At 52.5% G+C, this 24,793-nt stretch overlaps 1 protein-coding gene across 2 annotated transcripts in view; it reads left to right on the plus strand.

Moving 5' to 3' along the window:
- The first annotated feature begins 327 nt into the window (after positions 1–327).
- Positions 328–24,793, plus strand: part of Col18a1 (collagen type XVIII alpha 1 chain) — a 113,283-nt gene continuing 88,817 nt past the window's right edge. For both annotated transcript variants that reach the window (XM_052163224.1, XM_052163225.1), the window contains exons 1-2: positions 328–436; positions 514–584. In XM_052163224.1, the coding sequence (XP_052019184.1) occupies positions 426–436; positions 514–584 (82 nt within the window). In that variant the 5' untranslated portion in view covers positions 328–425. The remainder of the gene's footprint in view (positions 437–513; positions 585–24,793) is intronic.

Below are 24,793 nucleotides of genomic sequence, written 5' to 3' on the forward strand. Positions count from 1 at the left end.
GGCATGAATTAATGAATGCGGGACATCCTTGCACCTTGCCCTGGGTTTGAACCTAGATCTCACATGTTGCCTCTGGCAGCTTTGTGGGGCAGCGTGGTGTGAGGGAACAACACACGCATCGGAGACATTGAGGGGAGGAAGGGACTGCCATTTGGAGTTCTAGAACTTGCTAGAGATGTCCTTGTCCACTCTGTTTGTCCCCAGGTTCCGATCCTACCAGATAGCTCACCGGGTCCTCTCTGGCCAGCTCGCGCCTAGAGCCTAGGGCCCCGCCCATTGAGCTGTCTCCGCCCCGTCCCGCCCCTGCTCGTCCCAGCCGGCCCCTACCCTAGCCGGCAGCAGCGGTCGGTCGGGAGCGCTGTGGGCAAGCGGCTCACCGAGGAGCTGGGTGCAGCATCCGGGGGTAGACGGCCTGGCCTGGGGAGATGGCGCCCAGGTTTGCAGGCTCGGGCTAAAGGGTGCGAGGGGGTGGGAGTCGTCTGGGGCCCGCTAACCTGTGACTGTCCTCCGCAGGTGGCACCTCCTGGACGTGCTCACCAGTTTGGTCTTGCTGCTGGTGGCACGCGTCTCCTGGGCAAAGCCAGGTAAGCCTGGATGGAAGCATAAATAACTTGGTGTTCCGGGGTTCGCCGGACTTACATGCCTATTGTGGAGTTCTCTGGCTTGTCCCGGAGACAGCCACCTCTTATCTTGTGCGGTCCACCGGGAGGCAGTGGCGGCCCGGTCCTGCCCACGCGCAGGTGGCGGGCGGTGGCTGGAGCGCTCAGGGGTAGCGTGGTAGTGGCGTTTTTCAGCGCCGAGCTTTTTATGCGAGCCATTCATTCTCTAGGCTTTGAGCGTCTGGGGTTCTGGGGTGCGAGCTGTCCCTGTTTGGAGTCCCTTGTGGGATGGCCAGACTTACGCGGCTCTGCGGAGAAGTTTGTGCGCTCCGTGGCTGGACGAGCAGAGGCATACAACCATGTCCCATCTCACCAGTGTCGCCCTCCCTCCCTGGCCTCATTCTGGTCAACGCTTGAGCGAGTGGCCGCCGGTCCCTCCAGGTCCTCGGGAGGGACCGTGGGCGGGGTTTGTCACGGCTGAGAAAGAACCGAGAAAGATCGTTAAGTGCATGGCGTCATCTTTGAGTTCCCAACCTGTTGAGGCAAAACTGCGCGCGTTCGCCCGGGCCGGACTCCAGTGGCCGGCTAGTCTTTGTGTGCGGCTGCAGCTCAAGGCCCCTGTCGGCTCGCGCCTGCGGTGGTGTCGGGTTGCGCGCGGTCCCCTTTGATGCTGCCGAGCGCCTAGCGCAGTCAGGCCGGCAACAATACTCTTAAGCCCACGGAATCATCGCTTTCTCTGCTGCTGCCGCCGGGTAAGGACCGCAGCATGGGCGCGCTGAGAGCTTTGCTTTGCCACCAGCTCTGAGATTCAGCAGCTAACCACCAGCAACTGGCTGCTCTCCTGCTCAACATATCCACAAGGCCCCTGAGTTGGGGGTTGGTGCAATGCCAGACTACCCCGGTAGAAACCCCGCGCTTTATCACAAAGGCGCCTGCTAGTGACCTCCCCAAAGAACCAAATCCGAACTCTGCAGTATCACCTGCTGTGGTCCCAGGCCTCTTGCCACAGCATCACGAAGGATAAAAGATAAAGGGAGGACGGGAATCACTCTGGGAAGGAAAAGTAACCTGGACCAGTTACTTAGTCACTTCGGGCTAAACATCAATACAGCAGATCTTTTCAACAGCAGATCTGAAAAGCACCTGTTGCTTGGGTTCATTTATTTGTGTTAACTACGGGGGTGGGGTAGGGTGGGGTGGGGTAGGGTGGGGTGGGGTAGGGTGGGGGTAGGGTAACGCCTTACAACTGCCAGAGATGGGTCTTGGCCAGGCCGTTCTTATTGACCAACCACATGGCACTTGGGGCTATTAATCAAATGAGGGCTTGGCAGGGGCTGCAGACAGGGATTTGTAAGCCTGGGGCCTCTTCTGGAACCACTGACGACAAGGAAAGATGCTGGAGAGACCAACACACACACACACACACACACACACACACACACACACGCACACCAGCCCCCAGCTAGACTGATTTCAAGCATCGTAATTTTAGCCTTTGGGTAGAGCAAACCGGTGTATCTGAAAGCTTTGGTGTGATCGATCCAAGGATAAGCCTGGGAAGGTGATGTTGTCTGTCTGCTTACTGTGGCTACTGTTGATTGGGGGTTTTTAGCCCTGTGCCCTCAGGGACAGGAGGTCCCTCTAGAGATGTCCAAGGAATGTGATTCTTCTGTGTCCTGGGGGGTTGAGCCAAAAGCTGCCCAGTGGGGGGGCGGGACGGGAGGCGGGGAGCTTGTGTTGCTTTCTCCAGCTCCTCCCCCAACACAGCCAGGGCTCCTCATCTGGGTTGGGCTGAGCCCTCTGGACCAGGTTAACTGGTGAGCTCTTACTTAAGTGATTGGGGGTGGGGGAGAAGAGCTAATATGCCTGAAATCCTGACTGGCAGGTTCTGATTTGCTTGGGTCATGTAGAAACCGCCCTCAGCTGCCTGGAGGCCTAGCTACATCTCCAAATAAATGTCTCTATACCGAGCAAAGCCCTTTTCTATTTTTTTTCGGACTGGTCCTGTGATTCTGGGCTCCCTTTAGAGGCTCTGAAATAGTTAGGTTGCACCTTTAGTCTTGAGCTGCCTTGGGGGAGCTGTCACACCCCCTATGACTGCTAGGATATGTGAGGTCCCCATTTGTCTGCAGTTTCTTCTCTTGTGGACTCGCGTATGCCATGTGGTTATAGACTTTTAAGAGGGTTCTGTGAAGAAAGAGGACACGCCAAGGAGGCATCTGTGAGGATGCTCATGGCCACCCCGTCCTCTTGTCCCCAGCTCACCACAGACTCCCTGTGCTCTGAGCTCTATGTCTGGCTCCTAGCATTACTACTGTCTATGGGTGCTTTAGCACGGGGCAGCGCCCCTGAGCTGCAGTCCCTCAGTACATCTGCAGGGATGGGGCACACAGGCAGTTGGTAACATTAGACTTTACGTTAGTGGGAAAGGGCTCTCCCAGTCCTGGCTCACCCGCTGGGGAGTCTTCAGAATTCAGACGCAAAGACCTTGAAGATAGTTTTGAATTTCAGCAAAACTTGTTTTTCAGGGTACTCCTGTTTTTCCTTCAAAGGAAGAGGTGGGGGACTGAGAGAGGGGAAGCCCTCTTCTTGAGGAAACCTAAAAGGAGTGAGTTGACCTCCCCAGGGTGCAGGTAGATGCTGCAGCTAATCAGGCCAGAGCGCTACCTCTGTTCACCGCTGTTCCACTTTGAAAATGTACCATTCAGACATGCATATTACTGCATGTGTGTGCTCAGGTCACAATGTGCCCATGAATGTGATGTTCATACATGAATGGGCATACAGATAAGCATACATGTTCACACAGTGCAAACCACACATGCGCTCACACACAGATTCATTCACCTTTTTCCCTCCCAAATGCCCATGTGTGTTCATATATAGATGTGCGCACAAACAGGCACATGTTCCCACTGTCACAAATGCATACCATGCATGCACACACATGTGTACACACACACACACACACACACATACACACACACACACACACAAGCCCCCTGTAACGCAGCATCTTTCAGGAAGGAAAACACAACATATTCACAAACATGGAAGTACACAGGGCATGCCAGAAAAGTTGCACATGCATACATACATGCATGCTGGTACACACACACACACAGACACACCACACACACCCTGAAATGCAGTACCATCCACAAAAGAAAACATACATTTACACATAGAAGTAAATAGGTCAGAACAGTATATATGCTGCACATGTATACATACTTGAGTGTACACATGCAGTACATGTACATATACATGTGCACACACACACACAACACATGTTCTTTATCTATGTAAATTTCTGAGTTCTATCTCCATCCGAGGTGTTAGAAAAGTTGGGTTCAGCCGGTCGGTGGTGGCACACATCTGTAATCCCAGCACTCTGGGAGGCAGAGGCAGGCAGATTTCTGAGTTCGAGGCCAGCCTGGTCTACAGAGTGAGTTCCAGGACAGCCAGGAACCTGTCTGGGGGTGGGGGAACAAATTCAAAAAACCAAAAAAAACCCCAAAAACAACCCCCCCAAAACCAAAACATGAATTCTAAAAAAAGTTGGGTTCACTGGGAGGTGCAATGGGTCCTGGACCAGTACTCCATGAACATCTCTTGGACCACAGATAGAGAATCAGAATTCAGAACTTCATCAGATGCTCTCTGCTAGGGGCTACCTGTCAGAAAAGAAAGAGTTCAAATATATTTGGTATGTTTATGAGGTTTGAGAATTTGAATTTTTGAATTGCAAAGTGGCATGGTGAAATCATAGAACAATCTGGGGGTATCTAACACGTACCCCATGAGCGAAACAGCTCTGTTGCTCTGGCCGGGTCATCTGCTTTAGATCTAGCTCCCACCCTGAGGTTTTGGGGCCCAGGATTCAGTTTTTGCCAGGCCTGGAATTCTCCCTTGGAGCCATCTTGGAAGGCTCCCCAACTCTGTAGTGAAGTCGTGCAGGCCTGTGTTCTCCTGAGGTGGCAGAGGATGGGGCAGGGTAAGCTTTGTGCCCAGATGGTATGGTGGCTGTCACCTGGCTTTGAAGCATGGATTCCCCATCCCTAATAGGGGGAGTCAAGTGGGCCTTGTGGGCAGCCGAGAGCCCTTGGTAAAGCTGCTTACACTGCCCTGTGCCTTTTTCTTTGATTCAGGGCTGTTTTCATGATATACAATGTATCTCTGCAACTCACACTGTATCTCTCCTGGGATAGGCAGCCCCTTCATGCAGAGACACCACACACTGGTGTTTTGGTCTGCAGCTCTAGCCATGCTGGCTGGGGATGTGGGAGCCAGGTTGCTGGCTGGGAGATGCAGCTCAGGTTGGTGGGGCGTGGCTGTCAGGGGACTTCCGATCACAGATGCGATCACAGATGCGCTGAGTCAGGTCAGCTTCTGGCTGCAGGCGCATGTCTGGTCCTCGCCTGTGGGAAGTTTATCTTCCCTCTGACTCCTTGCTACACGGGCAAGCCTAAGCACAGCCCTCTGGCTGCTGCAGTCAGGGCCATAGTACGGAGAGGCTGCCCACAAGTCTGTACACTGTTCTGGAATCCTATGCTGGCAGATGGGGTCACCTCGAGGCTGATTCCCTATGGGCACTTTGATGCATGGGGGAGGTGTTGTCATGGTGCAGGGCAGGGCAGGGCAGGGCAGGGCAGGGCACTTAGCATCAGGGCAGGGCAGGTCCTCAGTTATCCCCAGTTTCCAGACGATCAGGACGTTCTGCAGGTACATATAAGAAGTGCTGGGTTTAGCTATTTACCAGCACTGGCCGTGGGTGAGGGTTGACTCTAGGGTGTCCCACAGAAAAGATGCTAGACAGACGAAAGCCTCAGAGATGCTGCAGGAAGATGAGCTGGGGCTACCCGCAGAGAGGGACCAGTGATGGGTTTAAATACTAGTAATAATAATTATTAAAATAAATTAAAAGTAATAATAGCTACTACTGCTACTACTATTGATAGTTTGTTTTTCAAGACAAGATTTCTCTGTGTAATAGTCTGGGCTGTCCTAGGATTGCATTGTAGACCAGGCTGGTCTTGAACTCACGGGCATCTGTTTGCCTCTGCCTCTGTCTCCCAAGTGCTGAGATTAAAGGGGTGTGCCACTAGGCCCAGCTAAGGTTTAAATTCTGCCGCCGGCATCACATCTTTTGTCTGCCCCTCATATCTGTCCATCCATCCACCCATCCACCATCCACTCATTCATATTTGTTTAGACCCACTTACTGTTTTTTTGTTGTTTTGTTTTGTTTTTGATTTGCTTTGTTTTTGCGCACCTTCATAATCAGCGGCAACCAGGCCTCCTGTTTCAAAGCTGAGCTTAGATGTCTTTGAAACAGTATCAAATTTCTGTAGCAGGGTTCTGCATCTTCAAAAAGCCTGCCAGCACAAGCCATTCACGGAACAGCAGCAGCGATTTCAACTGTTACAAAAGCTGAACTGGAGAGAGGTCCGAGCCAGCCAGCGCTTCCTTAGAGTAGTAGTTGTTAACTTTACACCCAGCCTTCCTGGGAGCCTGGAGGGCTGGGAAGAGCAGTGGCTTTAGAAAGAATCCCTGCGCTGCATGAAGCCCTGCAGACCTGAATCTAGATGCCTCACGCCTCTAGGACAAAGATAGATGTCCCCATCTATCAGCTGCATAACCTCTGGGAAGATGTCCCTGAGTTTTACTCCTCGGAGGACGGCAGTAATATAGTAGAGAGATTTCTTAGAGGTCTGTGCAGTTTACCTCTGGTCGAGGTGGGTGTGGGTGTGGGTGGCTGGTGTTTGCCCTCCTAGCGAGAGCATGGCTGACGAGGGGACTGAGCGGGGAGGGAGGGTAGTCTAGTCTCCCAGGCCCTTTGGTAGACAAAGCTCCAGCCTCAGTTGGCTCCATGCGGGTTGGAGCGGTAGGAGCAAGGGGTCAGCTGAAGTAGTCCTGCCTTCTCCCAAGGTCCCCTCAGGGTGTCTTCATGGAAGCCGCACCCAGGACTTAAACAGTGGCTACTGAGGCCAGCCAGCAGAGTGGGACCCAGCATTAACGGTCAAGCGGAACTCTTCACTCTGGCTGGTCCACACCCGAAGGTGTGTACAGAGAGGCCACACTAGTTACCTTGGGGCGAATGTCGCTCCTTCACAGTCCCACTCAGTCACCTATTTTCTCTTTTCTTGTGTGTTTCCGAACACCTTGGGTGCCTGCTCTGAGAGAAGGAAGGAAGGAAGGAAGGAAGGAAGGAAGGAAGGAAGGAAGGAAGAAAGGAAGGAAGGTAGACAGTGAGTCTTTCCAGATGCCAGCAGTCTAGGGGCTGAGGGGAGAGTGAGCGTCCACGGGGAGCAGGGCTTTCTCTTATCTCTGGAGGCAGAGTGCCCGGGGCCTGGGCTCCATCCAGCTCGGTGTTCTCACGGTCCTTATCTTGGATGCTTCCAGTAAGAGTTGGGGCTGGATGCGGGGGCTGTGGTCGGGCCCCTCCAGATGGCGCAGAGCTAATTCTCATCAGGTCATGCCAGAGCTAGCTATGGTCACTACAAAAAAAAAAAAATCTTACTAATCTGATCAAACGTTTCCCAATTGCCCTGCAGGGGGTCACTATATTACCCATCATACTTCTGCCTTCCTTTCTTGGGGTATTTCTTTCCCTGTAGCCCTGTCTTTTGGGGGGGGGTAGCTTTGCATGCCACATTGGTGTGTGTGCGTGTGTGTGTCTCAGCCTGCAAAACATAACATTTTTCTTCATTTGTCGGACTTCTAATCCATCCCCTGGCGGCAAACACAGTTTAAGGATGGGCTTAGCTCAGGAAGGTCCTCCTGGGCTGGTTCGCTTATTATCTGAAGGCAAAGGACTATGGAGGCCTAGGTGCCTTCTCTGGGAAGCACTGGGTGAGGCCAGATGCCCACACAGGGGAGGACTCTGTGTGGTTAGGCATTTGTGTAAGAGAGCTACGTGTTGCGTATTGATTGCTTTCTGCGGGAGTCCAGTTCTTGTAGCAAGCAGTCGTAGAATCATCAGATCCCGGGGATGATATCTGGCAGGCAGCCTGGCCGTCAGCTTTGCCCTGATAGGTGGAAGCTGATGTGGGGGCTAAGGGCCCAGGATGTAGGTTCGAAGCTGGCTGTATTCCCAGTGCTGTGTGACATTATGTGGCTTCCTGACCCTTTGAATGGGGCTGATGATGGTTCGCTTGCCACAAGGCAGTATGCAAGCTGGCCTAGCCTAAAGAGAGCATAGCTGTGACTCAGTTTCTCTGAGCCCAGTCCTGACCCTGAGCTGGGTTCAAAGGACCCATAATGCCCTACACGGCCTCTGTCCCAGTTGCCAGGCAGTACCCCAGAAAGACTGTCCTTAAAAGGAGTAGGGGGTGTGTTTCTGGAACTCTGACCCAGCTCTAAGTTGGACCTGCTACTGTGACATATCATGTTAGGGGACGCAGCTACTTCCGTCTCTCAGAGTTCTTTCTGGACTACCTGAGTGAGATGTTCAGCATGGTGACATTAAGTTATCACATGCTCCCAGAGAGATTTCAGGGTCACCTGGCTGTTTCTAGTTAACAAGTATCTTTTTTTTTAAAAAAAAGATTTATTTATTTATTTATTTTATGTGTATGAGTACACTGTAGCTGTACAGATGGTTATGAGCCATCATGTGGTTGCTGGGAATTGAACTCAGGACCTCTGCTCACTCTAGCCCAAAGATTTATTTATTATATGTAAGTACCCTGTCTCTGTCTTTAGACACACCAGAAGAGGGCATCAGATCCCATTACGGATGGTTGCGAGCCACCATGTGGTTGTTGGGATTTGAACTCAGGACCTTTGGAAGAGCAGTCAGTGCTCTTAACTGCTGAGCCATCTCACCAGCCAACAGGTATCTTTATAGGGCTGAGGTAATGGGTTATCGGAAGACTCCTAAGGGCTGGTACCCCTTCCTAGCGGGTGTCCTGTGTGGGGAGTAAACAGGAGAACCCTCTACCCCCTCTTCATTGTCTTCTCAGACTTTCATCTAGAAAACTCAGAGCCGTGCCACGCCCCCTGGGGAAAAAAAAAGCCAGGTAGTGGTGGCACATGCCTTTAATCCCAGCAGGCAGATTTCTGGGAGGCAGAGGCAGGCAGATTTCTGAGTTTGAGGCCAGCCTGGTCTACAGAGTGAGTTCCAGGACAGCCAGGACTACACAGAGAAACCCTGTCTCAAAAAACCAAAAATAAATAAATAAATAAATAAATAAATAAATAAATAAATAAAGGAAGAAAACTGAGAGCCACTTTTAATTAATCCCCGTCCAGTGCAAGCCTTGGTTCCACATCAGCCCTGCCTGTGGGGCTGGGTAAGGCACAGCCTCTGTTGTCCCCACCGTTCCTTTCTCTTCTTACACTGATGTGGTCCTGGGTCCTTCCTGGTCACCTTTGTGCTTTATAGACGCCTCCATGGTGATGGCTGAGGGCGCAGGTTCCTAGGACGTTCCCAATGAACACAGGGTTCTAGAGGAGACAGCGAGGCCCAGGACAGGGTTCTGTGAACAGGGAGGTCCTTTAAACTGGGAGAATTTAGAGCTGAGAGCTCATGGCCCTTCCTCCTATGTATCTTCAAGAGCCATTACTGGTCTCTGAGCCACTAGCCCTTGGAGGAGGGGGAGAAGGGGGGGAGAGGATGGAGGAGGAGGAGGAGGAGGAGGAGGAGGAGGAATATGCTGAGACTGATGTCCTTTGAGCCCAGGTGTCTTATCTCTACCTCTCATTCTGGCTCCTAACAGCCCCTCCCCCCTTTTTAACCTTTTACTTTTCCCACCATGCACCTGTTCTTGGCAGTCAACAAATATTAGTAAGTACCTCTGGTTCATTCGGGTGCTTAGCTAACAGCCTGATTTCCTGGAGAGCCCCCTCCCACAGAGCAGCCAGGATCTGACTGTTTTTCTTGATGGTGTGACTCTTCACCCTCAAGGAAAGCAGCCCAATGGAGTGCCATGGAGGTTCGTAACCAGGGAGACCACCCATCCCTTCCCTCCTCTCTTTCCCATCATTGTTTACTATTGTTTGTGGGAGAGGGGAAATACGAATTCTTTAGACAGACAGGCCAGGCTAGAACCCTGGTGCCTGCCTAGGCCTGCCCCCCCCCCCCCCCCGCCCCCACTTGTGGACAGTTCCTCTCTTAGTGGCTCTAGGGACTAAGGTCATCCAGCTGGCTGTGGTTCTATGCCAGACTGGGAAACACAGCTAGTCTACCAGTGAGGACAGACGCTAGACTCTAAGGATCAGACTGAACGGCGAGGGTCTCTGAAAGATGTCTGCATCTTCATCTGCAGACTGTGAAGGTTCAGAAGCACATGATTACACTTGGGGTTAGATTGAGGATTTTGAGGTAGGGAGATGATCGGACCTCTGGGTGGCTGAAGTGATCCCAGGTTGCTTTCCAGAGGTCATGGGCAGAAGAGCCAGTCAGATATAAGGATGGAGGTATGAATCTGATGGTGGATATTCGAGGATAGAGCACAATATGGAGGATGCTATGCTGTTGGCCTTGAATACAGAGGCAGCCATTGGGTGACACACGTACCTCTAGACACCTTCTGGGAAAGTTGGGGTGGTCTGCCCTGGAGCCTGGAAGGCTCGTCAGACCCGTCTCTGCAAGGCCTTGACTTTCTTGTGATCTGCACAACTCTAAGAGAAGAATCTTGTGTTTTGTGCAGCAGACTGGGTATTTGTTCCTATAACATTTGGAAACAGATGCGGAGGCTCATTGAAGGGGAGGAAATCCCAAGATTTCAGAGAACTAAGGTGCCTGCTGGGGTGTGAGAACCTCTGAAATGATTTAGGGTCTGATCTTTTCCCCAAGCAGGATGCCACGGAGTCTCTTAAGGCCCATGAGCCGGAAAGCTGTCTGATCCTAAAGGTTCTCTACCAAAAAGCCAAAGATGAACCCCCACTCCGAGGACACTCCCTGACTTTCAGTGGACTTCTCCACTGCCAGGTCCCCCCAACACAGCCTTCATAGCAGCCCCTTGGAGCCTCTTTACACCAGGGTTTGGCTTAGGGCCCATTGTCCAAAGCGGGAGAGTGGAGGGAGGCCAGCTAACTGTCACTGAGCAGCAATTAGCATTAAGGAAGTGGCTGCCAGGCTGGCGGGAGCCGCTGGGAGGAATGCCCGTGAATGCTGTCCCCGAGATATAGTAGGAGGTCTGCTAGGCAGGACTCACAACCTAGGGGCTTTGCAGCGTGGGTTCAGTCTATCCTAGATCAGACAGATCACTGCCCGGGACATTGCTACATAGTATACATAGATACATAGTATAAAAGTTAGCTCCTTCCCACTCCGCCTATCAGCCTAGCATCTTCAATCCCAGGAGAACCGGCTGATGCCAGCCCCAAGGGGCGTATGAGAGTGGGGCTGGAAATATTTCCCTAAAGTAAAGCAGATGGCTGTGTGCCCAGTAGGCTATCGGTACTCCATCGGGCTTGCTTGTCTGTGGAGCAGAGGCTGCCGATCTCTGGTTGTTCTGAGCACTGCCCAGGCCTTGGCTGTCGCCAGTGATTCCTATGTCCTCGGTTATCCAGAATGGATTCGATAAGTCCTTAGTCCATTGCAGAGACATGGTGGCAGATGCGGATCTGGGAACTGGACCTTATTCCTTACAAAATTGACCAAACCATACCCACCACCCAGCAAGTGGACTTCTAGATTTTTTTTTTAAATGACGTCTTTCATTTGTACCAGACCAAACCAGCCATGTTGGGCTCTTTGCTTGTTCCCCAGTGATTGCAACCTTTCCTGAAAGCACACAGGTAGGGAAAGCCTCTGAGGGAGCCTCTGGCCAGGTGCTCAGCCCAGCTTCTCAGATTCAGGAGTCGGGTGTGAGGATGCAGAACCTGCCTGTCCAAGTTCAGGGAAGAAATGGAGGAGCTTGCTTGCATCCTGAGGAGGGGAGCTGCGGCGGCGGCGGCTCTACCCAGGGCTTATCAGGGTAGAGTGCTCACACCTCTGGACTTCATCTGTCATGAAAGCTGATAGCCCCCTCACCCCCATTATCTCTTGGGGTCTGCAGTGATGAGTCAGTGATGTCAGCCACCCTGGCCACTCTCCTGAAACCCACTAGCTGGCTGGAGGGCTGACACGCATATACACTTTGACCAAGTCTCCTATGGAATAGGAACGCCATTGTGCCCAGGGAAATGGTAAAAAGCTTGAGGCTATGGCCCGAGGAGAGTAGGACCTGGTGGCATTTCATCTCTTCTCCTCGGATTCAGGAGTCGGGTGTGAGGATGCAGAACAGCTGGACCACGACAGTGATTCTGAGCTCCAGCATCTTACCCACCCGCCTCCAGTATCCCCATCCTTTCCTCCTTTGCCTTCAAATGCACCTCATCCTTTTCCTACCAGTTTCCCAGGATTCCACCTCTCTAGCATTCCCAGCATCTCTCATTCATTCCTTTGCTCACCCCTCCATCATCCACATCCCTTCTCCTTAAGCCCCACCCCCACACTCCCATCCCTCTTCTCCTGGGCCCCTAGCAGCTTCCTGTCATCTTTGCAAACCTTCCAGTACCCTCTGACCCTTTGGTCAGCCTATATCTCAGCAGGTGTTAAATTCAAGCTAAATTAGTTTCTGAATTTCAATTATTTAGCAACAGTTAATAGTTGAACTAAAACGCCACAGCCAGTCTCTCCCCACATGGCGGTCTATTTGTCCTCAGCCCCGTCCCCAACCCCCTTCAGAAGGCTCCATTTCCTCCTCTTTGCATTTCATTGTCCCGGACAGCATTCTTTCTTCCTGAGACAAGACAAAAGAGAACAGTTCCTTCTGGTGCTTTATCTCTTAAGTTCTCAGACATCCTATCTGACCTTTGCCCTCTGGCTTTAGTGTAGGGTTTTTAAAAGTTTCCTTTCCTGTCCTGCTGGCTGATTGCTGTTTAGGCAATATGTACCTTGGGGGAATTGCGTTGTGCAGGATACTGCTGCCTTGGAGTGGTTCTGTGGACCCTAGCTCTCCAAATCAGCGATACTTGGCCTGAAGTAGGGAGTTGGCTATCTCCCTACAGTTTATCTCTGTCCCACTTGGGCTGTGTCTTAATTCACTCAGGTTGGACCAGAATTTCACCAACTGGCATCATCTGGTCCACCTTATTCTCTCCTCTTGGTGAGCTGTTGCAGTCTGGGCTCCCCGTCCCAGGTCTGCACTCATTTGGGCTTCTTGATTGTTTTGTTTTCTTTTGAGACAGAGTTTCTCTGTGTAGCCCTGGCTGTCTTAGAACTCACTCTGTAGACCAGGCTGGCCTTGAACTCTTGAGATCTGCCTGCCTTTGCCTCCCAAGTGCTGGAATTAAAGGCATGTGACCCCCATACCCGGTTCATCAGGCAGTCTTGATTTTTCTCTTTGGAGCTGACCTCTAGCAAGTTCTACAGGACTCCTGCCTGCCTGCCTGCCTGCCTGCCTGCCTGCCTGCCGCTGGGCACTTTGCACTTTAGCTGTCTTTAAGGGCTCTCAGTCTTTGTGTAACACGGCCTGTGCCCGCTTCTGCCTCCTCCCACGCTTAAGGGGACCTTTAAACATATCTGATGTCTCGAGTTGAACTTGTTACCAGAGATCACACAGACTGAATATTAATCTGATCTCAGCCAGCGAGGCTGTTGCTTGACCTGATTTGTCTGTGTTAGGCAGAACCAGGCCACTTCCCTGAGGCATCCGGTCCCAGAGCTCTCTCCCAGACCTGCTCACCATGATTCTTCCTTAGTATCCCCCCTCCCTCTTCCCCAAGCCTTTTTCCTGTAAGTCTTGGTGACCTCCATATGGTTGGTGAGTCCTGTCCTTGACTCAGTGACATCCAGTTGCCCGCACTTGCCCACACAGGCCAAGAGCCTGAATACTTGTATCATCATCAAACAAAGCCTGCAGCTACATAATAAACCCTTGGAAGAAACACATGGACCGGGGTTGGGAGACTGCCCACTAGTCCTGGACTTGCTGGGGACATTTCTGCATGTCACCTTTTTTATGAAATAGGAAATAAATGTCCCTGGACTGTCTGTAGTTATGGGACTTGGTGTGTCTGGCTATTTGGAGACTTCTTGTCTCAGTCTTTCCTGGCATTGGATATGACCACAAGAATTAGTGACCATCCATTCCCCATAGCGTTCTGTCTTCTGCAAACAAATGTGAACTTTAGGATGGCAAATGATTGTTTGAACAATTTCCCTACTCTTCTATCACAGGGATCCCTAAGTTCTTAACAGCTCCCCCCCGCCCCACCCCCCCGAAGCTGGGAGCCTTCATGTGCTACCTAGAGAATTCAGTTCCTGAGACATTCATATGCACAGTTGATATTAAATAGTTTTATTTATTTGTTTGGTTTTTTGAGACAGGGTTTCTCTTTGTAGCCCTGGCTGTTCTGGGACTCACTCTGTAGACCAGTCTGGCCTCAAACTCACAGAAATCCTCCTGCCTCTGCCTCCTGAGTGCAGGGATTAAAGATGTGCACCATCACTACCCAGCAATAGTTAATATTTTAAAAGATGTACTTTTGATCAAAGTACTTCACAGAACCTCATGTCTTACACACGTGTAAGCTCTGTGACAGAGCAGATTTAAGTGGGTCTGTTGTCCAGCCGTCTTCCTGGTCCCCTGTAGAGCCGCCAAGCCGCCAGCCTTGCCAAGGAGTCTAGCTGCAGAAGGCACATTTGTACATACACGAACTCCCCAGAGGGCCCTGGACCAGAGTCTTCCCAGTTATTTTGCCCCGACACTGGTAAACCCAGAGGTACCTCCTGCTGAGGGTATCACTTACCTGTGACTCCTTCTCATTCCTCTCTCACACGTCCCATGTCCTCCTCCACCTTGGGCCTCAGTCCACCCATGACTCTGTTTTCCTTGGCCCATAGCTATCTAGGGCTCAGGGTCATATCGCCTCCCAGAGGAACCAATATATCTCTAAGACTGGCTCCCGATTAGCAGTGGCTTCTTCTCTCAGTCCCTTTGTGGGCCTCCCGTGTCCCTTCCCCCTCTTCGCAGCCTCTCAGTATAGCCCCTCCCCTCTGCGTAGCCCCTCCCCTGTGCAGCCTCTCAGTGTAGCCCCTCCCCTCTGCATCCTCTCTGTGTAGCCCCTCCCCTCTGTGTAGCCCCTCCCCTGTGCAGCCTCTCAGTGTAGCCCCTCCCCTATGAATCCACCCAGTGTAGCCCCTCCCCTCTGCGTAGCCCCTCCCTTCCTCAGCCACTGTGTGTGGCCCCTCCCGCGTGTTTTTGTAGCAGATTTACCGGGCATTTTAAATGAAGGCCTGCCACACAGAGAAAAACGATCGACACAGAAAAACCTTAACGGACCCTCCTCAGGGCCTCAGTGGGCGTGTGTTTGGAGGAGCTCCGTCAGACTAAACTTTTGATGAGTTTTGCCGATACAGTGTAGCCCATCCTCACGGCCTCACAGTCTTGATCCTCCTGTCTCAGCCTCGGAGTGCCACGTGTGTGCCCTGCCATGCCCCTGGTTTACTTGAGACAGTGTAGCTTAATATGGCCTTGAATTCACCCTCTTCCCGCCTCTGCCTGAGGCTGGATGACTGGCTTGCACTGCCATGCCTGGCTGAACTCCATTTTCCAGACACAGGCCGGTTAATCACATCCGAAGCCACATTCTTGTTAGGGGCCTGGCAGCTGGTCCCAGGTGAGTCTGCCTCAGATGAGCTGTTTAGATCCAAGTATGGACACACGGAATCAAGAATCAGGAGAACGGCGGGCGGGCGGTGGTGGCGCATGCCTGTAATCCCAGCACTCTGGGAGGCAGAGGCAGGCGGATTTCTGAGTTCGAGGCCAGTCTGGTCTACAGAGTGAGTTCCAGGACAGCCAGAACTACACAGAGAAACCCTGTCTCGAAAAAACCAAATCCCCCAAAAAAACAACAACAACAACAAAAAGAATCAGGAGGACTCTAAACTTAGGCACAGGTGGCGCTGTCCCCCACCTAGACCTAGCGATGAGCTCTCCTGTCCCTACGCTGCTGTAGAAAGGCCAAGGGCTACCCTTGGCTCCATAGTCCTGACAGTGCCCGCTGAGGTACTGCTACCCAGGGCGGATGTTCCCTTCCTGATTAGCCCCGTTAGACATGTTCGCAGTGTGGGGGAATACCGGGTCATTAACTCCTGTGCCAATTGCCTGGCAGGACTGTGGGCAGCATAGAGTTAACAGACTGGGCTCCCTGCAGGCGAGCCCAGTGCTGGGAGGCCACGATCTTCAGTTCTTTCTTCTTCGGGGCTCTTTCTGTGCTAATTGAAGACGTGACATTCCGGAGGATGAAAGCTTCTTTGTGTGAAGCCAGCGGGCAGCTGGGCGCACAGCTCTAGGTCGGCTGTGCACAGCAGCCCTAGAGCAGGTAATGCACCGCCCTGGCTGACGGATGTCCTCACGAGGCTCCCGAAAACAACTTCCTCCTTTATTCCTGCTATCTGCCCGCCGTGCCCACCGGGTCTGCTGATTTGGGTCCCAATTATAGGTGGCGAATCAGGGGAAAGGTTGTGCTGTCTAGACGCTAAATCCTGAGATTTGAGTTTCTACTTTTCCGTATCCCAGCAACTGGATTACATTTGGTGGGAGGTGGTGGTGGGGGTGAGTTCTCTGGGGCTGGGCCACGGGACCCCAGCTCCTTCTGTTCCCTACAACATTCTCCTGTGGGAAGTAGGGCAAGGACGGCAAGGGAAGCCCTGTGGAGGAGGCTTGGCAACCAAGAGGCTGGCAGGGCGCTAGCAGGTGTGAAGTGAAATCGAGGCACCTTCTGTTCCCCAGAGTCTGGAGTAAAGTGGGGGAGGCTGAGCGGTAACTCGAGAAGCCACGGGCAGCCTAGGCCTTGGTGGGGTCCGCCTGTAGCCAAGGGCAGGCACCCACTCTGTTCTGGTCTCAGGCTACTCGGGTATCTTAACTACAGACTGTTATCTTTCCAGGGGCCAGAGGGCAGCCTCGGCGTCTGCCCGTGCACTCTACTCTGGGCTTGGAGACTCCAGCCACGCACCTCCCACGCCACTCTGCCCTTTCTGATTGGCTTCCGCCATGTCTGCTTTAGCTCCTGGTTCAGCTAGGAGATTTGGGTCTGTCTGTCCCACATCACACTTTGCAGGCTCCTTAAAGAAGGATGGCAGGCAGATAGCAGGCTCTCTGTGGGACCCGACATCTCAGGCAGCTACTGCAAGGCTACCATTCAAATCATGCGTCAGGCATCCTTACCGTTTACATAGGGACTTCCTGCCATCCGTGTTCCTGGCCAAAGAACTCTGTAAGCAGTTAGGTTTGCCCTAATGGCGGTTCTGGATAGGAGGGAGGGGTCAACATCAGTTGGATAGGAGAGACAGAGCTACGAGGACACACAGAGGCCAAGCAGGGCAGCTCACAACCTTGTGTGGGTCAGGACCCTTGGGAAGGCAGGGAGGGAGGAGGCAGCTTTGCAGACGGACAGCCAGGAGTGGGGACGGGTAGATGAAACTGTAGCAACAAGAAGACATCGCCATGGAGGTCAGGGATGGTAGTCAGCTGCTGGCCGGAAGGAAGCGCATGAGCTTCAGGGTCAACTGTACACATTGTCTTCCATTTATGGAGACCCTTATTTATTTATTTATTTATTTATCCCTTCCCCCTTTTCCTTGCCTCCCAATAATCAAGCAGCCAGACGGACGAGCGAATTGAGTGTAACTTTAAAACTCTGAGACCTTTCCATGTGTGAAGGGGCTCAGCTGTCATCCCAACACTTGGGAGGCTGAGGCAGGAGGATTGCCTTGAATTCCAAGCCAGCCCAGGCTACCTAGTGAGTGTGTTTCTCAAAACAAAAACAAAAACAAAAAAATCCCAACCAAACCAGGGTGAAACTAAACTCTCAGGCCCTAAAGTTCCAGGAGCTTGCTGTCCCAAGACGCTTGTCCTCAATACCTGCTGCTCCTTTGGGGTTTCTTTGTTAAGCATGTAGGTGCGCATGGGTGCATACCTGTGAATGGGTGCATACCTGTGAATGTGCGTGTCAGACCAGAAGTCAGCCTCGGGGGTCACTCTTCAGGTGCTTCCCACCCTCTGTTTCATTTCTGATGGTTTTGTTTGTTTCTGTTTTATTGTTTTTTTTTTTTTTCCGAGACAGGGTTTCTCTGTGTAGCCCTGGCTGTCCTGGAACTCACTCTGTAGACCAGAACTCAGACATCCGACTGCCTCTGCCTTGCTAGTGCTGGGATTAAAGGCGTGCGCCACTGTCTGTGACCTCAGCCATCCTGCTGCTCCAGCACTAGGGTTATGAGGGTGTACCTCCATACCCAAATTTTTAATGGGGTTTTGGGGATCAAACTCAGTTGCTCCTACTGGCATGGCAGACACTTTACCGACTGAGCTATGTCTTCAGTCTCCTGTCTTTGGGATCTTGCCCTTTGTGGATAACCCTGGGTTTGTATTTTGATGCTAATTTCACTCCTCAGAGGGGCTGCAGGAGAGGAGTTGCCTTGTGAACCTTCTCCCTACCTTAACTTTTCAAGTAAAGGCTTGAGCCAATGATTGGGCAAGAGGAAGGGGGAGGAGCTGAGAGTTTAGGGGCGGAGCCTGGGGATCGACAGGCCAGAAAGGAGCTAAGAGAGATTGAAGGAGAGACAGCAGAGAGAGAAGCTCGTGGCCTGGTGAAAGTGCAAGTTCTATGAGATAATACGGATGGGAATAGAGTAGTGTAGTGGGAGATCTGCCCACTCTCGGCTTGTAGCTTGTTTTGTTATTGATTGAGATCTCTTTTACCCAGGAATTGGGTTGAAAACAAAGCAACAACACTTGCCTTAGGGTTTTATTTCTGTGACGAGACACCATGACCATGACAACTCTACAAACTCAGAAGTTTAGTTCATTCTCATGGTTAGAAACATGGTGACACGCAAGCAGATATGGCACTGGAGAAGGAGATGAGGGTTCTATGTCTTGATCGACAGGCATCAGAAGAACACTGTGGGCTACACTAGACTTAGCTTGTGCTTCTGAGACCCCAAAAGCCCGCCCCCACAGTGACACACTTCCTCCAACAAGGCCACGCCTCCTTTGGGGCAATCATTCAAACTCATGAGTTTATGGGGCCTATACCAACACTGGGATTGGATGCCCCGCCCTATTCTCTTTTGCCCAGCTCATTGGCTGGTCAGCTCTTTATTAACCAATTAGAGATGATGAAAAATAATTTTTTCCATAACAATGAGACCTAGTACGCAAACATCCAGACTCCAACCAGAAGTCTGGGCGTAGAGATGTGCACAAAACCATCTCCCAACAGGTGCTTAGCTGAGGTGTTTGGAGTCTCCCTTTTCCTTATTCACCAGAGAATTGAATTTGCCAGTGGCCTCTGAGCTTAGTGGAATTGAGAATGACTGTGTACTTATCTGATATCATCACTTACCATCAGCTGGGCCACCATCTTTTGCTGAAGTGGGTGCCTTCTAGAGCTGCCAGGGCCTAGAAGGGAGACCGGTGTGGGAGCCCCTGTTAGTCACACTTAAGCTAGGACTTCCGACTTCTGTGGAATGCGGCCTCACTCCTTGGAGTCTGTCTACCCAGTATATCCCCCCCCCCCAAATGTGGCACAACGCCGTGGGCTCTAGGCCACTGAGTCACCATTACTGCTGAGTTCCTGACTTGAGGTCCGGTCAAACATTAACAGGTGAGGCTGGCCCCGGTTGAAGAATAACCTGTTTATCCTCCGGGCTACGATGTCCCAAGAGGCATGGCCAACCATCCCCTCGAGCAGGCCAACTTGGGTCTGCTCTAACCAGTAGTCTGCATGGTCCTTACAGGCAGTGTCTGGGCACACCCAGCTCCCCTTCCAGGAAGGACACTTATGTTTGGTGTCTTTTTATTTTTTTTTTAAATAGTAATGTTTTCTTTTTTTTAAACGTTTTATTTATTTATTATTTATATGAGTACACTGTTGCTGTTTTCAGACACACCAGAAGGGAGCATCAGATCCCATTACAGATGGCTGTGAGCCACCATGTGGTTGCTGGGAATTGAACTCAGGACCTCTGGAAGAGCAGTCACTGCTCTTAACCATTGAACCATCTCTCCAGCCCCTATGTTTGGTGTCTTTATGTGGTAGGCGGTGGGTGCATTTGATCCGCACTGGTTCAGATGGGCAGAGCAGAGGCATTGTGCTAGGTCATCACTGATGTTCAGCAGACAGCCGGAGCCTATGAAGCCGGCAGCTGGGGCTGGTGGAACAGCCCTGTGGAGTTAGGAACTGGCCTGTGGGAGGTGGAGACCTTCCAGGAGGAAGCACCTGACCTGCCTTGTGGTTCCCTCAGGCATCTGAATAGACTCAGGCTCCCTGACTGGCCTTGGCCGTGGCTGGCAGGGCTGCACAATTCCAGCTTCCTTCTCTCTCTGGTGAGGGAGCGAAAGTAGTTTGGGTGTCTGTAGCCTGTTAAGTGATTCTCATTCCGTTAACCTCCTTGTTCCCTATGCGGACCTTGTCACCTTCCCACCGCTGCCCTGAGTATCCACTGTACAGCAACCTGAGGTGTGCTGGGAGGGAGGGAGTCCAACTAGAGAGGGGAAGCCCTCATCTGACATCCCCAGGTTCTCCACCTGTCCAGACCCTGCCTCTCTAGGTCTGTCTCTTGGTGAGAGAGGAATGGGGGCTGCAGGTTCTGGCCTTAAGGTGACAGGAAGTTGAAGGTGACATCACAGTTGACAGTGATGATTTCTTCATCGCTGGTGAAATGAGCCAATTCAAGCCAGATCAGATTATATTAAAGGTAGGCTTCTTGGGAAGCTAGTGAACTTGCCCTGAGGGACAGAGGCCAGGGAAGTCCCCATGGGGAGAGCAAAGGGGAGGGAGAGAAAGGGTATTCATGCAGAGAGAGAGAGAGAGAGAGAGAGAGAGAAGAAAAGGGAGGGAGAAAGGGAAAGGGGGAGGGGGAGAGAGAGGGGGGTAAAAGGGAGGGAGAGAAGGGGAGAGAGGAGAAGAGAAGAGGCAGGGAGGGGGAGAGAGAGAGAGACCCCAAAATGTCTGGATTATATAGGGAAGAGCCTCTGGGGAAAGGGCAGCCCGGCCCTGAGCTGGAAAGTTCAGGGTGGGGGTGGGGCATGCCAGGTAGGAACTGAGGGATGCTGGGAGAACCTGGAGGCCAGGTCTACTTTGATGTGTAAAATGTACACCTCAGTCCCTTGTCCCACGTCCGGAAACCAAACAGAAGGAAGCTTCTAGAACTGCTGGGGTTACATGCCTGGGGTGGGGGTGGGGAGACGTGCCACTCCAAATTCCCCCACAGTGACCAGCCCACACTCTAAGCTGAGGGCTCTTCTCAGGGCTCCCGAACAAATGGCTGAGCCTTGATTCGAACTTGAGTTCCAGTTTTAAAGCCTAGGGACCCACCAGAGGAAGTGGACGGGGAGGATGGAGGGGGACGCCAGAGCAAGGATGGATGTTGAAGAGCTTATCAAGATCTTCCTTGTTTGAGACCACAGAGTGCTCCATTAGCGCCCGATGCCTTGTGTGAAGTCTCAAGGTCTCACCCCCGTACTGGCTGGTTTTGTGTGTTAACTTGACGCAGGCTGGAGTTATCGAAGAGAACGGAGCTTTCCTTGAGGAAATGCCTCCATGAGATCCAGCTGTGGGGGCATTTTCTCAATTAGTGATTGGTGGGGGAGGGCCCATGGTGGGTGGAGCCATCCCTGGGCTGGTGGTCCTGGGTTCTGTAAGAAAGCAAGCTGAGCAAGCCAGGGGAAGCAAGCCAGTAAGCAGCACCCCTCCATGGCCTCTGCATCAGCTCCTGCCACCAAGTTCCTGCCCTGCGTGAGTTCCTGTCCTGACTTCCTTTGGTGATGAACAGCTGTGTGGAAGTGTTAGCCAAATAAACCCTTTCCTCCCCAACTTGCTTCTTGGTCGTGATGTTTGTGCAGGAATAGAAACCCTGACTAAGATGCACATGATGGTGGACCTGCCTGGACCCCCAGGCACTGTCTTTTCTGTGGTTGCTTCCCAGTGTTTCCTCAGACGTGGGGGAACGTGGGAAAGCGTTGAGTGTGCCTCACCTGTCTCCCTCCTGGTGTTTGCAGCTGCCTACTCCTGGCCCAGGTGTAAATCAGCATCCGTTTCTTCAGCCTCTTGCCTCTTGTTTTAATGGGTGCTTTGTGGAAGACTGGAGTTTCTTTACAGCGAAGCAGGTTTCCCTGTGTTTTCACCTTTCCTTGGTGACCCACGGTCTAAAGTTCCATGTGACTGCAGCAGGAGTGATATGCAGTGAGCATGCCGGGCCCCGGGGCTGCGGGCTTCCCGACACTGCATCAGCCAACATAATCGAGCCTGAGCTGACTTCCGCATGCTGGGGGAGGGACGGAGGGAGGATCCCAGCCCCCACTTTCAAGTGAGGAGTTGCTGTTACCCTGAGACCACACACAGGGTGATCTCTTTCTGCCCTGTGCCAATCAGTGTGCCAGGGAGGCCCAAGAGTCCGTGAATGGCAGAGGGATGGCCCATGTAGCAGAGGGGAAGCAAGAATGCGGCTTTAAGCGTGTCTGGGTAGGGCCACACCCGGTGCAAAAGGCTCAGCCTAGGGTCAGTAGCAGCTTTGGTATTGTACCTACTTAGAAGGCAGAAGAGCCTAAACGGTCCTGGAAATATTGTGAGTGGTAGCCGATCCCCGAGAGGCCAGCAGATCCTTCCTAGAGGGAGTTCTTGGGACTTTATTTTTAACTTTGAGAAACACACCCTATGTCTGTCTCCAAAATGGCCAGCCCTCTGGTTCTCAAAGTGGCCAGCAGAGGAGCAAGTGGGCAGGCACTTTGGCTCTAAGACATCAGGTACCCACGAGTGCCTTGGGGCAGGAGTTCCCAGGCAGAGGTGGTTCCTCTGGTTGGTCTTTGCGGTCCTCAAGGGTGGGGATCAGCCACAGGCAATGGAGAGATGAGAGAGGAGGTTCTGGGTAGTGAGTCAGCTCAGGGACGCTCCCAGGTACTGTTTAGACTGTGGTGAGTCAGGGACCATGGACCCGGGCACTTGCTGCGCTGCCCAGCCTGTCCCTTGGCGTGCCAACTGCCCAGAGGAGATGTGGCCTGTAGGACCGCAGCGTCTGCTGGGGAACTGGGCTGCCGCTAGATGTATAGGTCTATTCTTCTAGACATATAGGTTGGCTGACCATTCTGCACAGCAAGTTTGGGCTCATGCCCAGCTCTCTCCAACGCAAGCTCTAAAATAGTCTTAACTCAGGCGTGGACTGGTGTGAGCTTGTCTTTCGGGGCTGTGATATCATCCTGTGCCCTTGACTACCATGTTCAGGGCCCAGTCTTTTGAGACCATGTGTTTCCTCAGTGGATGTGGTGAGGAGGTTGCCAGGAGAGCCATCTTGGGGAGTTACAACCTACTCTACCTCTTGGACAGAGACTGTGGTAGTGCCACAGCAGTACCTGTATCTGCAGAAATTCCCTTGGGAGTCACCCTGCAAGATTCCCTGGGCTGGGTGTCAGCGCGCACTGGAAGCGAGGCTGAGCTGTAGCTAGGATGTGCACCTGTGGCAGTGTGGGCTGAGCATGTCATGGCTGTGTGCAGAATGTTGTGCTGGTGTCCTGCTAGGATGATGTCTTGTCGCCGTGGGATACTGCTTGCTAGCTGAGAGTGTCATTTGGGTGATAGGTCGTGTGTCCTTAAAGGCTTTTCCATGGGCTCATCTCCCAATGGCTGTGCACCTTGTTAGGCAGTGTTAACCATCTGCCTCTTCTCCAGTGTGCTTCTGTGTGGGGCTGCCTCTGTCCTTTTACAGGGATCTGTGGATTATTTGAAGGCTACAAGAGCCAAGAGAGACCAAAGCTGTGTGCGCATGTGTTTGTGTGTATGTGTGTGTATGTATGGTGTGCTGTGCGTGCATGCATCCTCATGTTCATGAGTGCGTGCGTGTGTGTGTGTGCGTGTGTGTGTGTGTGCTGTACATGTGTGCATGTATGCATGTGTGTGTGCACTTGCACTTGTGTGTGTGTGTGGTGTGCCTACCTGACTTCCTGCCTGCCTGCCTGCCTGTCTGTCTGCCTGTCTGTCTTCCATGACACTCATGCATGCCCTTGAGTGGGGGCTGAGTGAGGGTGGGCGATCAGACCAGATGCTGCTCTCAAAACTCTGTCCTGTTGGCTGAGGTCTTACACAGGAGGGCTCCTAACAGCTCCGAATGCTCCCACCCCCCTTGCCCCGTTTAGCCTCTTTAAACTACACATGGGCATTTGCCATTTATTAAGCCAGGCTCTCAGGTAAGTTCATGAGGTTCCTGGTCAAATAAACTATGCTTGGTCCTTGCATGGTGATAAACAGGCTGTGCACCAGGCAAAAGGGCCGTTTGTGCTGTGTGTGTGTGTGTATGTGTGTGTGTTTCGTGACTTATCCACTTTCGTCTCTTACTCAAGGTCGCTGTGGACCTGAGAGGCTGAGTGAGACCACCCATAGCTCACACTCTGCAAAAGCGTATCCCCCCACCACCCCATTTTCACCTAGGTGACCAGCATCTACAGGGCCCTTAACGAGACATTCTCCAGCTCCCTCCCTCTCCCCCGCAAAGAGGCCTCTTGCTCCATGCTGACCCCTGACTTCAAAGCCCCCTCCACCCCCCAGCAGCTGTGTTGGTGTGGGCAAGTGAGAGCAAACTCCAGGTGGGGGTGGGGAGAGCTCTCTGAGGCTTTGCGCATCTGCAGTGACCTCTGACTCTGTGGGCCACTGATCCACTGACCGTGCTTGGCTTTCAGTGGCTGGATCTGTGGTGGCTTGCCTCAGTCTCTTCTATACAGGGAGGCTTCCTGGGGGATTCTGGGCTCCCAGCTCTGGCAGTCCACACACAGTGAGCTAGCTCCCTTCTCCTGTTCCCTTTCCTCCCCTTGTCTTGTAATCAGTGTGCTGGGACAGGCGCCCGGCCTGTGCAGGCTGAGAGTGCTGGGAAGTGGGCAGGCTCAGGAATGTGCTGGCACCTGGCCACGCCTGGGCTCTGAGCTCTGGTCTGACTAATGAGGTGACTCACCTGAGCCGCCCGAGAGCCCAGGGAAGCCTCCCTGTTAGCCCCGTCCCTTACCTCAAAGAGCTGGGTGGACATGAAGCACCCTGGGTAGGAGACCTCCCCACCCCCTATCAGCTTCCTTGGTGTGAGTAGTCAAGGCGTCACCTCCTACGGCATGGCCACCCTTGGTCACTGTATTAAGACTTGTGTACCTTGTTGTAGGGTGGTGGCTTGCACCTCCTGTGGACTGGATTGGGTCCAGCTTAGGCTGGAAGGTGTT

The sequence above is a fragment of the Apodemus sylvaticus genome, chromosome 19, assembly GCF_947179515.1.
Source record: "Apodemus sylvaticus chromosome 19, mApoSyl1.1, whole genome shotgun sequence".
Taxonomy (NCBI): Eukaryota; Metazoa; Chordata; class Mammalia; order Rodentia; family Muridae; genus Apodemus; species Apodemus sylvaticus.